Source organism: Boleophthalmus pectinirostris, unplaced genomic scaffold, assembly GCF_026225935.1.
Source record: "Boleophthalmus pectinirostris isolate CB_2022bp ecotype Guang Dong unplaced genomic scaffold, ASM2622593v1 HiC_scaffold_15, whole genome shotgun sequence".
Lineage (NCBI taxonomy): Eukaryota > Metazoa > Chordata > Actinopteri > Gobiiformes > Gobiidae > Boleophthalmus > Boleophthalmus pectinirostris.
Genome location: NW_026571070.1, coordinates 28,895,506 through 28,910,787, shown reverse-complemented (window position 1 = coordinate 28,910,787; position 15,282 = coordinate 28,895,506). Strand labels below are relative to the sequence as shown.

The window sequence follows — 15,282 nt, the reverse complement described above, 5'->3', positions numbered from 1 at the left end:
ACTGATAGATGAGCAGCGTTTTCTTAACCGGATATTTCTTACAGGCCTGCAGTGTTTACTATTAATAATATGTGATATCAGCATTTTAATGCATTGTCTGCACATTAAAGCCACTGTATGTAACATTTTAGCCAAAAAAAAAAAGAAGAAAAAAAAAGACTAAAATAAAAGCATGTTTTTCTTCACTTTTGTTGTTTATTGCTCTGAAAAACATGTGTCCTGACTGTAGGTTTGCCTGAATCTTGTTTGGCCTGGAGGAGGGCCTCCTCCTGCTTGTTCCCATGGAAATGTTTTTCCTTTGGCTATAATCTCCCACAGTATGGTATAAAACGTAACTATCTCCATGGAGAATGTCCCAAGGTATGGTTTAACTTTCTATTTCCATGGCATCCTGCAGATGATGTGCCACCTCCAGAAGTGCACATACTGTGCCTTTAAATGCCTTAGTACTTTTTGATACCTCATACAGTTTTACAGTCACATCCATCTTTTCACTCTGCACTAGTGAGACATTTAATACAGGGAAAACGAGGATTTGATCCGGCAACCTGACAGCTCTTCCTTTTGAGCCACTGCCATTTCAAAACCACACTGCTTCGCATCCACTGAACTCCCAATCTTCTCCAACAGTCTTTACTTGCAGTACCTCATATAACCCATAGCATCCCACACATTATTACCTAACTCTAGTGCTGTGAGTGGGAACGTACCGACAGCCATCATGTAGTCCCAGCGGTCCAGCAGACACATGCTGAACTGCAGTCCCTCAGGGGTGTAGCCCACATCGATGAGGGCCCACCTCCTTTCCGGGCTCTGGCACACGGCTGAGGTCCAGGCCACCAGGAACCACAGCACCACCAGCAAGATGATGGCCAGCAGACGCAGCACCCGCCAGCTCGTCATGTACGGGATCCTCTGGGCCGTGCGTGACAGGAACACCTTCAGCACTCTGACGGCACAAAGAGAGAGGTGTGTTCCACAAGCCAAGCATTAAGATAGCATGTGATAATGTACATTTGTCCCACATTGGGGAAATTTCTGTTTTCAGATTTTACTAAAGTATACTCCACTGCTTATGTCTTGACTAGCAATATCCCATATATATATATATATATATATATATATATATATATATATATATATATATATATATATATATATATATATATATATATATAATATATATAATTATAAATTATATTATTATTATTATTTTTTTATTCCATAAACATGACCTAACTGTGTCCCCAGATACAAATTTGACATGTTCAAATCACATATTCCACTTGCTTGTAACAATTATAATCCTGGACATGATGTGCATGATGTTTTTGTTATAATTTCTCAAGATAGTTATCCAATCAGAAAGCAGAATGAGATTTGGGTTGCCAGTTTCAGTGTTGAAATCCAGTTGTTTTAAACATAAAATCCTTTCTCAAGTCTGAATGTTCACTACCTAAACCCCAGCATCTGCCGATCACGAGTCAGTGCTATTCAAGGGTGTTGGTTTGCATAGGGACGGTGGGGACATGACAACCAATATTTTGGGAAGACAAAATAGTCCCTACCAATATTTGCCATTTTATTCTAATAAATAAAAATATTAATTTATTCCAATATTTTTCCAAACTCAATAGTATTAATTGAACATGTTTTAGTTCACATTTAGTTTATTAGACGTTCTGATATGTATTCAGTGATATGACGACAGGGTTATTACTGCCGCTGTTTCATTGGCTGCAACAGAGTGATGTCATTAGTGGAGCCAGGAGCCTAAACTGGGGAAGCGGGAGGACAGTGACAGCACCTGAAGATCGAGTCTTGAGCAGAGTGAGTGAAGACGCTGCACCAAACTTTGAAAAACTTTTCAACGGAATTTACTTGGCTTCATCTTCAGTTAAACTTGCCTTATAATGAGTCGCTGCAGAAAAAGGGCAACTATCACCACAAGTGCACCTCCCAAACGGAGCCCTACTCGTGCGCTATTAGCAGCCGGAGTCTATCGACAATATTCTATGGAAAAATGTACGGACACGACCTCACAAAACCTACACCCTTGTTGCTAGTGCCGTCCATATATTGAGAATGGATGTGGTCCACAGGATGGCAGACACGTTTAATGTATCTCGCATTTATTCAGGAACATTACATAGTGCGCCTTGAAAACGATGACACCAAAAACATCATTCACATTAAACAATGAGAGTCACATTTTGACATGTAAGCAATTGTCTATACTGTCTATACTGCAATTCTTCACGTTTGGGCCTAATCTTACATCCCACATTGTAAAAGCTCATTATAAGGTCATTAATCCAGCTCCATCTTATAGGAACAGGACACTATTATTAGGCCACATTTGTCAGACGCATTAGTACATGTCCACTCTGCTAATGAGGGCCTATCAACTATGTATTATTCCAATAAGTTCACTGGCCCTCCATCTTACATGATCTCAAAATGGATGTCAGGAAGAATCTGTTTTTTAAATATATTTTTCTATAGTGCAAATGTTAATATTTACAGCTCCTATATTATACAGAATTGACTCTCGTGAGCTTTAAGCCATGTTAGAATGTTGTTACCTCATCAAAAGCATAACCGAAGTTGTGGTTTGTTGTGTTGTTCATTCACACATGTTTGAGTAACCCTTTATTATTGGGCTGGCTACATCTCCAAAGCTCAGAATGCTCTGTGCCACCTTATGATGTCATGAAATGGTTGCTTTCATGTTAACAGCTACATGTAATGTTTGACAATTCCAGGGCTGAACTTATCCAAATGATTCTAGTGAAGGTGTATGGAGTTTAAAAACACAGTGGAGCACTTCCTGTATTAAGACAGTAACAGTTTGGGCTGTTGCAATAACTGCAAAAATGAATCACTGCGGTACTAAGAAGTGATTGTTGGGTCACCGCGATCACCGCACGTGACCAATGTGACCCGACCTGAGTCCTGCACGGGTCCATTTATAGAGACCTGCACCCGCCCGGACCTGTTACTGCCCGTGCCTGTGATAACCCAGGACTAAGAACTGTCTGATATCACTGCATACCGCGCTGTTGAGCCGCTACACCGCACCGCAGGAGAAATTCCCTAACCGCGACAGCCCTATTAACAGTGTTTTCTGTTTAAGAGACGAATACAGCCTATAGGCCTGTATACACCAGAACACTTGCTGATAAAAATGACAATATATTTGATCGGAAGTGCCTTTCGTTTAAACAGTAACGGCGGTTTTGGGGCTTAAAAACGCAAAAATCTGAAACCACCCTTCGTTTACCGTTTAGATCACATACATCACGACCTAGCGTCACCTCCTAGAAGCCTGGAATACATACCAATTGAATTCCACACTTTTGCGTCACTGTATGCACGCAGATTTCCTCCCAAAAGCGCTCGTCTTAACACGGAATAAAAAGTGAAGATGTGATGCCACTTTCGTGTCTTCTGTTCAGATCGTGATCATATTAACGTAGCCTTAATGTGCAGGATTTGTGTGTTAAACGTGTGAATGAAACAAAACATAACACCAGGTATGATTTAGATGAGGAAACAACATTATAACCTAGATTAAAAAACAGGGTAATTTGGGCTCTTGAATGATTTCAGTGTTTTTATGGTGTCAAAAATAGTAAGAAGCATAAAAGAAATGTATATATATCTATATCTCCTCAAAATAAACCGTCCAGCTTCATTCTCTTCAGCATTTAGTAAAGCACTAAAACCGCCCAGGCCAGTACATTCTAACAGTCTAATGACAAACTGTCTACTTAAAGCATTACAAGCGGTGAAGATGTAAGGCCTGTTGTAATTACACTGAAATGGGTCAATGAAATGTGCAGTTGGAGCAGGCCCTGGTGGATGGCTGGATGGATGGGGCTGTTACCTGTACAGTTTCAGAGTCAGCGTCCCGTAGACTGTAGCGAAGCCCAGCAGACGCACCCATCGGAGCAGGATACAGCGGAACACACTGGGCTGGAAGTACAGGATACCCACCTGGGAAAACAGTAAGAAAATAATGTGAGATGGTAAATAGTAGGACTGTAACAATAACTTAAATGTCGTGATATTGTATCGTCAAAAGTCTCACAATAATACCGTGGGCTGTCACAATATATCGAATCAGAAGTTCCTTTGTTTAAATGCATTTTTTTTACAGTAGCAGTAGCTAATAAACAGCGGGAACTACATATCCCATGATTCATTTCAGTGCAGACAACATGAAGTAATATGTTTTTTACTTGAATTCTTGGGATTATGACAGTAATAATTCACACCAAAACCTTGTCAGGGTATTTCAAAAGCAAAAAAGTGTCTTATCTACAATTATATCAGCCTCTCCAAAATATCGCAATAAATATCATACCGTGAGATGCATATCGTGATAATATCATACCAAACGATTTGGATATTGTTACATCCCTAATAAATAGTATGAATAGACAATATATTGGTGCAGTATCGGCTATTGGTTGGCAAAGCAAACTGGGTCAAATATCGGTATCTCTAAGTTCCTTAATGCCAGACATACACTGAGATATTTTCGATCGTTTCACTCAGCCCCAGCTCAAACTGTACGACCAAATTGCAGGGTTTAAAAGTTCACAGCTCACGATTCATGTTCTTACACTGTACGAACAACTTCTACAGTGTGAAATGAGAGGGGATTGGATTTCAAACAGGTTTGATATTCTTGCAACCTACGATTGCCGATCAGGAGCTGGTTGTGAGGTATTAATCGGTTCTCGTTACCTCATGTTTACTACACGAAGTACAACACAATTAAGCCAAAACTCGACCCGATCCCAAAATCAGTCACACCAGTGAAACAAATGGCTCAAAAAAGACCAAAAATCGCACAGTGTACGCCCGGCTTAAGATGTACCGTCAGTGTATTTTCTGTGTATGCGTCATTTTCACTTTGTCCAGTGCATCACATGTGTCCTTTCAAATACAGTAGAGTAAATTACAATAGAAATAGAAGAGCAAAGAAGATTAAGAGATGGCAGCATCACCATAAAAAAAAGGATTTTTAAGCTATTCAAGATAAAAGCTATTTTTATTTAAGTTGATTTGTAGATTTGTACCTTTATTTGAGTTGATTTGTGGACTTGTACCTTTGTGTAAGTTGATTTGTGGATTTGTACCTTTGTGTAAGTTGATTTGTGGACTTGTACCTGATTTCACAAAGTACAGTATAAGCACAGAAAAAGTGCTTGTTGGGCCGCCGATTAGCATTTATCACAAATAAACCACACTGGAGTTCACTTGGAACAGTATTGCTCCAGAAGTCTGCACCAAATGAAACAGGCGCTTTCACACCAGCCCATGAACTGAACTCACAGAACTTGAGCATATGCAATAGAGTGGCACTTGCTATGATTTTTTTTAAAGTGTTACTAACATTGGGAAATATCTTTTTGGTTTTGGGCAAGATAAATATTGGATACTGTATTGCAAGAACTAAAAAAAACAACATAATTTTAAGGAGCATAAAAAGTCAATGTAAAGTGATTTATATCTGTATGTTTATGTCACATTAAAGTTCCTATATTACCATATTTTTCGGACTATAAGTCGCACTTTTTTTCATGGTTTGGATGGTCCTGTGACTTATACTCTGGTGCGACATATATATTAAAATGTTCACATTGACGGCTGCGAGAGGCTCTAGACTTGTGTGTCAGTATCTGCTGCTCCTATTACTCTTGTACCACTGTCACTTGGTTCTACTGCGCATGTCTCCTGCAGAAAGAGCCTCTGTATCATGTCAGTTGATTACACCATTACTTCTGTACCACTCAAAATTTTTAATTTAAGTGACTTCAATGACAACCAAAACCATCCTGTCGGGATTCAGAAAGGCTGGAATAATTCTAACTGATGATGAGTCTGACGACTGCTGCACAGAAGAGGAAGTGGCGCTCCGTTTACCTCTGGAGGTCATGGAGTTTCTCAGAAGTGACACCAAGGATGAAGAATTCAGTGGATTTAGTGATTTGGAGTGAGATGGAGAGTTTGGTAAACTTGTTCTGTTCTGTTGTTTATGTTATAGTTTATCTGAAGAACTGTTCATATGTGACGTTAACAGTCGGTTGTTCTCTGTTCTGTTGTTATTACTAGAACTTGACTTTTAAGATGAAATGTCAGTTCCTGGTCTTTGATTTTATAAAATAAATTTCACCAAAAAGTGTGACTTATAGTCCGGTGCGACTTATATGTTTTTTTCTTCTTCATTATGCATTTTTTGGCAGGTGTGACTTATACTCTGGAGCGACTTAAAGTCCGAAAAATACGGTACACAAAATTTTGTTCACTCACATCTTTGATCCTAGTTTATAAGTCTGTCTACATCTTCAAAACTCTAAATGCTCTGTTCTACTGCTTCATGACATCTTGTGATGTCATGAAGCAGTAGTTTACAAGTTAACAGCTCCTTTTACCTTAAGTTTTCCGTTTGAGAGAATAACTCAACCTAAATATGCAGAGTTTGTGTGTTAAACATGTGTAAATGAAACAAAACACAACTCCAGGTCTAACTACATTAGAACATAGATCAGGAAATCGTGGACCCTTTAACATAATTTTTGAAACTATATCTATTAGACTAGGTGAATAAATGAAGGATTTCAGTCTTTGTGAAATAATTTCCTCTCACACTAATCATAACACAAACATTTTATATTGTGACACGCCTACTTAAGTCATAATTAAATATTCTTAAAGAGCTTTGTATTCATTTGACTGTTTACTAATTAAACTTGAGCCTAATCAAATGCACTGTACCATATCTAATAACTGAAACTCCAAATCTCATTCAAATCTTGGCCCATACCCCAACTAAATATCCCCTGACCAAACAGTGTCCTCCACCAATGTGACTTCTCCAGCGCAAAGATTCAGAAATTTCCCCAAACCAGGGAAAAAAACAAAGCGGAAAGCAAAACATGTGTCCCAGCCTAAGTTATCAGTGAGTGGCAGATTTACCCTTTGGGATTGTTAATGTTAATCGGATTAGTTCAGACATTAATACTTTCCCTGAGGCGGTGGGTGCAGTGGATATTTTCGCCTGCTAGGTCTGAGTCAGGGAAGGATGAGGAGCACCCAAGGGAGACAGTGTGGCCCGCAGCCCGAGACTCAGTAAACGCTGATGACCACAACTTTGGAGAAATTCACACATTTTGAACCACTTTGCAGCACTGAAAGATACAGGGGCTAAAATGAGGGTAAATAGACTAATCCGCCTTCTAGGAGTGCTGTGTTTAGAATTGTTGTGAACACGGCATGCTACTGATAAGAATATTATGTCCTAGAGATCGACTTGTTCATGGCCAATGGCAGTACCGATTGTTTAGAGTCCAAGAGTAACCAATGGTCGATAAGCTCTGCCCATATTTTGGCATGATATTTGGGGCTGATTTTTATTATTTCCCCTAAATTCTGTAGTTTAAATCCACTAAAATCTCACCCACAGCCCTTCTTACCATCAACCTAAAAGAAAGTTGCGCATTAACGTTTTGTGTAATATCTTTTTTCATTAAAGTGTTCAAGTAGAGCTTTATGTGATCAGCCTCAGCTGGAGATTGTAGGCCAAGAGTCAAACGCTAAAAAGTGCAAATATCGGCCAAATATATCAGTTGGCCATCTATCTCTATTCTATCCCATTCATTTTAATACAGCAAAATAAGAACAGCAAAATAAATAAATGAATTTGATGTTTGTAGACAGAGAAAAAATTTTCTTGTTTACATGTTTGTTACATTTGCCAGTGAGTAATACTAGCCAATATCTAACTTCCAGCTCCAGTTCACTAATGTATGTAGAATTTGTGGTGGTTGATGAAATTAAAGTAATATTTTACAGTCAAACTGTTGTGAGCCTCTATTTTTTGTGCATTATTGTCTCGCAGGATTTAAGAAATTTTTCTAATGAGCTATGAGATACCAATATCAATTACTTTGGTTTTGTATAAAAACATGGTTAATAAATGCACACTAACTTTTAAATGGTGTAATTAACGTCAACTAAATATATGCGGGGACAAATGGGACTTAGTGTAATGTGTCTCCAAATGTTTAGTACCTCCCATTGGTCCTGACGCCACCCTCTGTCTGATTCCTCCATTTTCTACTGACCCCATCCAAACAGAACCCCTCCCTTTTGTCCTGAGCCCACCCTCTGTACTCCCTCCCTTTTATACTAACCCTGCGTTTGATTATCCTTCCAAATTGGTTTCCTTGTGACATGCCTGACACGCCCTTTTTCCTGGGACAGAGTGACTCAGACCTCGGTGGTGGAAAAAGTAGACCAAGCAAGGATTCCAAGTCAGAATCCATGATGGATGCACTCACTGTGACGTGTAAATATGAAGTGTTTCCATTGCGTTTGGACACTTCAGTCACTCATATCACTGCATTACCTCACCGCGTCCATATCACTGCCTATATGTGTGGGAGTCAGTGTTGTGGTGAGGCCAATATCGAACAAATACTTGATTTAACGGGCGTTAACGTCCCTAAGGTTGTAACAGAAGAGAAATCATAACATAAAATGAAGTGTAAATTTCAAAAATGTAATTAGTGGCAGCGTTTTCATAAGATGAGGGAATAGTCATAATCATAATCCATGTAGTCCGACACACAAAACATAATAATACGCTTGAAGCTCGGACATGACGTCAAATTTATGGTCCAAGTGGGAGTCGGAAGATAATCAAACACAGGGTGACCCCAGTACAAAACCCCTCCCTTTTGTACTGATCCCACCCACACAGAACCCCTCCCTTTTGTCCTGACCCCGCCCTCTATACTCCCTCCCTTTTATACTGACCCCAGTGCAAAAACCCCATCTTTTGTCCTGACCACACCCCTCTCCATCTGACCAAGCCCACACCCACCCACACACCCCCTCCGTCTGTGCAGATGAGGTGTGAGAAGCAGAGTCGTTCTCCCGAGGCTCTGCTCCAAATGATTTAAAGTTTTCATCCAATTTAACGCTCGAGACTTTTGCTAATGGTGTGATCGCACTTAGCCTATGTTTACACTCGTCCAAACAGATCTGGGGAACACGGGGAGGCTAATTTTAAAGCTGTGAGCAGGGCAGATGGGGACGAGAAGACTGGGGAACACCTTACCAAAGAGAATGCCATGGAAATTGTTAGATATTTGAAAAAAGTTTAAATTAAAGAAATGAAATGTAAGTTTTAGATTTTGAATTCCATAAACATGACCCATCTACTGTACGTCCCCACATACGAGACATTGTCCAATAAAATACAGCTGTTACAGAACAATTGTGATGCAATTTTTTTATTTTTAAAAAATGTAACTTTTTGTATGAGGGGCCATCACCTGCTTGTTTCTATGGAGATGCCGTTGCTTGGCCTGGAATGTTCCACAGTATGACATTAAATAGCTCAAGCTTACATTTATTCAATTACAGTTGGTTTTATAGCTCAAAATTATCGAGAAAAACAGGCACTCTGACTGTGAGTAGGGTCGCCTCTCCACAGATCTGATCTGTAACTTGGTCTGGTTTGGGTTCTATGAAGATAGAAAGGTTTAATGCCATACTGTGGAACATTCCAGACCAAGCAATAGCATCTCCACAGAGAAAAGCATTTCACTGACCCTCCACCAGAAAAGTTACACAATCCACCTAAATTAAAAAGCATTAGACATGATGGCCAAGTTGTTCGTGTTACAATTTGGTGTTTTATCCAATCAGAAGTCTCTAATTTGGGTTTCAATGGTGAAATCCTGTAGCCTGATTCACCAGTCGGTTTCACTTCACCAAACATTCTCTTTGTTCCGGCTTTAAATCCTCGATCTTGGGAATTGTTGCCAATGTCTTCGTCTACATCTACCTCGACGCTTTGTTTACTGTTGTGCTGTACCACAAAAGGGACCCAGACAGACGCTTGAGTTTGACGTCATGGCTTCACAGCTCTTCATTGATTGGCCGGTGCGCGGTCTACAACTTCCAGGGTTCTTGCGAATCATCTAGTGTATTCCGATTTCTAACTTAGTCCCTGCAGAGAAATTAAATTGAACAGAGGCACTAGGTGGTGCCAGCCTGGCTAGAAATCCTGCTGGTTTAAACCTCTCTGATCTCAATGGTCACTATCTAAACCTGAGAACCTGAAGCCAATCATGAGTTCGTGCTAGTGCAGCCTCTACATATATCTGTAGGTTAAACTACTGGCAATCAAAGTTCAGTTGTCATTGTAATACCTTTTAAAAGGGGGTAAACCAGGATTCAACAAAACCAAACTCTAAACTGTGATAGTCTAAACCAGGATTAAACTGCACTAGAACCAGAACCAGAACCAAACCACAACCTTATCCAGGACAAAAACAAGACTTGAGACCAAACTGAGAATTAAAAGGATTAAAGCTGTAATAAATTACTTTAGAAGAACAAAATCTAAAGGACAGGATTCAAATGTCAGTCTTAGCCAGGACTAAAACAAGTCAAAGCATATAAAAACAGGACTAAACAATCAATCTGTCACAAAATCATGTAATAATACACTTCTGATTTTCTTTAAAAAGTGAAAGGTTTATAAGTGTGTTTCACAACTTTTAACAGTGCAGAGGAGCTGCTTTTACAATAAACATATCTGTTCCAGGACCAAACACATTTTACTGTAGTACTGTCTTTGATTTATGGCCATTTTTGGAACCAGAGTCTTTCAAATAGACAATTTAATTTCAGTCAGTTTTATTGCTGTTAATCTACTTCAGATAATGTTAGCACAAGTTAGTTATCTAGATTCCGATTTACAGATAGGGAAGAAATTGCAACTGCTATAAAGAGCCAGAGCTATTACCAAGAAGACTGGGTTTCTGTGAAGAGACAAAAAAAAAAAGTCTCTTTTTTTGAATCACCTTTGTTGAATCTTGTGCAATGCTAATTTTAACCAACCTCATCTGCTCCAATTAGGACTCAGGAAACAGTTGAGATAAAACGGACCAAAATGACAGCAGGAGCTTTTAACGACTGGCCTCACCACACCTTCTCAAACACAGAAGCTGATTAAACTTGCTTTTTTTGTTAGATAAACACAGAATTCAGAGGATAGAGAGATGAAACTCCCATTGTACTTCCGTTGCTGTGTGAAAAAGAAAAAATACAATACTGATGATGACAGATCAGTTAACCTGCAGAGGCCAGACTGAGGCAGCACTGATTGGAGTTATAAAAAATCTCTTTGAAAGTGATCGAGAAAAGGAAGTACTTCAGTTGAGTACTTCAATCTGTCATTACCAAAACTTTTACTACATCTTCATTTCTCCATGCTCAAATGCACAAAACACTCTGTCTACTTCTGTTTTCAAAACAGAATACTAATACTGCAGAAATAGGATGTACATTCTTTAGATTCTTGGTGTCTGTTTTGGTTCTTTTGGGCGAACTGCTCATGACCACACTGGTACCCTTTGATTGGTCGTTTGATTCACCAGTGGACCTGGGAGTGTGCCTATATTCCCTCAGCCCCCTTCTATGTTTTTTTTTCTTTCCAAAATTAGGCCCTATGTTCTCACATTTCCTTGATCATCAATTTATGTCAGAATTTATCCCCATTTCTCCCAATTTGGTAGTCACACCCAGCCTATTCTCCAGCAGCAGCTGACTGCAGATGTAATGCAGAGGTCATGGTGCAAAGGATCCTAGGTTGAAATGACTCTGAATCATCACTTTAAATGTGATATAAAAATAAAAATGACTTGATTTAAGAGTTTAATTTTGAGAAAAATGTTAGCAATAAGGGAATATAGGGCTGAGGGAACATAGAGCTCTGGGAACATAGGGCTGACCACATGGACATGGATCTGAGCCAAAATCATGGATCTGTAACATTAACTGGATAACCAGCTCCCTTTGTCTTCAAGTGAGTTTGATTGGTGGCCTTCTCATAGGTACTACATCACCGTCCCAGAAAGAATTTTGTGAAATGTTTTGTGAAATCAAACTGCTGGTGTTTGACTTTAGTGCTCTGTTTATAGCTTTTGCCAGGGTCTGATTATGTATAGATTCTTCTTCATTATGTTTTACAATTTTTAAATGCTCAAAGCGCCCGAGTTCTTAGTCAGATTTAACCTCACCCTTGTCTGCTCCAGCCATCAAATCACTGACTGGTCAGAAGTGATGATGCTGTGCACGTCCCTGTCGTCGCACTGTTGTTGATGCTTGCCTGTACTGAAGAAGTAATGCTGAAGAAAAAAAAACCAACACTTTTTGGCTACATGTGTTACAACCACAGCCCCTGAAAAAGGAGGATAAAACTTAAATAAATAAAAGAGCGGTCGTTCAGGTCTCAAGTCAGTAGTTTTAATGACAAATATTAATTATAATATAACTTTTATACAAACTTGGTACATCAAAAGCGCATGATTACCTGAAAAAGGGGGATAAAACTTGAGTAAATAAAAGAGCGGTCGTTCAGGTCTAAAGTCATTTTAATGACTTGAGACCAAACCAGAACTCCCCCTGCTGTTCCCCGGACCGGATGTGCTTCATAAAACTTAAAATCTTCCCCCAACACCAGAAAACAGCAGCCATGTAATATAAATAATAATCATGTATGAATAAAATGAAATTACCCTTTAAAATAAATCCTATTATGAATTCTATATTTAACAGTAGTAATATTGTATTATAAGTTTATATAACTTTTTAATAGTCTTGTTTTAAAACCATTACACATGCACCAAAGAACATGAGCACTGAAACCAATACAACACCATCTCTGATTTATCTTCAAGAACTTTTCAAACTTTCATGGCTCAAACGCAGCAAAGACAACAGACAAGATGCATTCTTGTGAGCTTGTGACTCAAATTCTTGCTATTCTATAAATCTGTTCCTACCTGGCAAGTCCTTCTGTTAAACTGCACTGAGACCTTTGACGGAGACACAAAGGCCACTAAAGTTACGTTGCGACTGCGGCCTGAAGTGACCCAAATCCAATTTTTTCGTCTCTATGCAACCTATATCTGATCTTTTAATGACGTCTGAATGACACAGATTCGATTTTTTCAAATGTGACCCAGGCCACTTGGATATGTGCTCCTAAAACCTATACATATCCGATCTTTTGACATGCGACTTCAGTCTGAACGGCCAGGTCGCATTCATCCCACCTACACGTGTTTCCTTCTGCGAGAGTGGTACAAATAGGTGCTCACAAATGTACACAAATGTTCTTCTCCTCATATGAAAATTGTGTCTGATCTCCATGTGAGTGAAACAGTGAAGCACATCACAATCCCACCACTCTTGGCTGTGACTCTGCACACACACGTTCCTTTCTACGGATGTTGCTGCCACTGCCCCACAAAACACCACGGCCAAAAACCTTGTCCTTCTCCTTCTCAATCTTCTTCTTAAAACAAATAAGCTGTACATGTTCTGGTCCATGTTTAGGTTTCTTCTGTAAACACTGAGCATGCTCGCTGTAACGTCGTCGTGTCCTCCAATGCACATGCGGGACACTTTTGGGGCATTTAAAGTTGACACTGCAGATCACAATTGGAAAGGTGAACAACCTCGCAAAATCGGATTTACCAAAAAAATCCAAACTGAGCATTGAGCCCTGCAGTCTGAACGTAGGCTAAGAAGCGCAGTGGAAATGTTTATTGCAGCAAAACTTCAATTTCCCTTGGGATCAATAAAGTATCTCTCACTCTCTCAAATATTGCAAAGATAAAGAGAATGTGGACTGAAAAAAATGAGCAAATTGCAAAAGCTGCAACTTTTGAAGTACCATCATTTCCTCCACAAACATGTCTTATAGAACTTAATATAAAACTGCCAACTCTGCATTTTAGATCTGTACACGTATGTCTGAAATGGGTTTGTGTTAGTTTGTCGGTTCAAAAAATGCTATTACATATTCACAAATCTTGCAGCTATAGACCAAATTGATAATAAAAAGGATTAAACCAGTGATAAACAAAAACATATAACAAACACGCCCAGCTATGACTCTCCCTAGAGCTAAAAAATAAAAAACAAAACATATTTTTAATACATGGAAAAGTGTCACCGTCAGCAGACACAACTATGACTTTTGCTGTTCACGTAACACTGAGCTGAACACGATTACACCATCTCCACTCCGCTTCTGGGAAACAACTGGCCCTGACCCATAGTCCGACTCACTCTTTAAGACCCGCACCGAGATCAGATTCTACCTCCACCCCCCACTTTTCAAAACTTCCATTAATAATCGATGCTAAGTGCTGGGAATCTGGCATTGGGCTCGGTGGGAAGCTAAAGGGATCGGGTTATATTCACCGAAGTATGCGCGCGTGTGTATTTGTATAACTTGTGTGTGTGTGTGTTTGGAAGGGGGGGTTAATGGACATCGATACAGAGGAGGAGATCATTATCGACAGTCTAACGCACTACTCTTGAGTTACAGTAGAGATTGAAGGCTACCGGAAGTGCTGATCTCAAGGTTAACTCTGTAGAGGTGAGGCCGTGGTCAATGTATGTTAGTTAACCTAGAATGTGAAGAAGTGAAGAGGTACGAGGAGTTTGACAAAGCGATTTAATTAACAATACCTATGACTAATAGTAATTTCTTACTACTGTATTTCATTTTGGTTAGTCTGTTGCTTAAAGGGACAGTCCGGAATTTTGGACATAGGACCTCATTTCCTAGTGAGCCAGAGTGTTGGAGACGTGTGGAGACACTTTTTAAAATATCTCATCCAGTCCTTGTATTTGCAGAGGTCGCTGGTGCTAGGCTAGTGTATGTCAATGGCCATAGTTAGTGTGTCACTAAAAACAGTCTTACTCACTCCACAAAACACCCGAAGTAAATCTATTATTACACCAGACAGTCAATGTGAATGTCTGTGTTATAGAATAATTTTAGATGTAAAACCAACATTGCATTTGAAGGATTTATGTCTGAGCAGCAGCAGCGAGTTGAACTTCCTGATAGAAAGCTTGGCAGTGGTGGACTGATATCACCTAGCACCTGTCTTACTGGGAAAGTAAAATTCCGCTGCTGCTAAGAAAATAGTCCCTCAACATGCAACGATTCATGTGATGCAAGGCTAGTTTTATTTCAAACGTCATTCTATCGACACAGCCATTTACAGTGACAGTCTGGCGTAATAATAGATTTGCTTCAGGTGTTTTGTGGAGTGGGTAAGACTGTTTTTAGTGGCAGGATAACTATGGCCATTGACATGCACTAGCCTAGCACCAGTGACCTCTGCAAATACAAAGACTGGATGGAATATTTCAAAAAGTGTCTCCACA

At 39.5% G+C, this 15,282-nt stretch overlaps 1 protein-coding gene across 1 annotated transcript in view; it reads right to left on the bottom strand.

Moving 5' to 3' along the window:
• Nucleotides 1–15,282, bottom strand: part of gpr158a (G protein-coupled receptor 158a) — a 108,268-nt gene that overhangs the window by 15,226 nt on the left and 77,760 nt on the right. The window contains exons 7-8 of the mRNA XM_055150829.1: nucleotides 3,890–3,999; nucleotides 711–949 (exon numbers count right to left, since the gene is read on the bottom strand). Of these exons, the coding sequence (XP_055006804.1) occupies nucleotides 711–949; nucleotides 3,890–3,999 (349 nt within the window). The remainder of the gene's footprint in view (nucleotides 1–710; nucleotides 950–3,889; nucleotides 4,000–15,282) is intronic.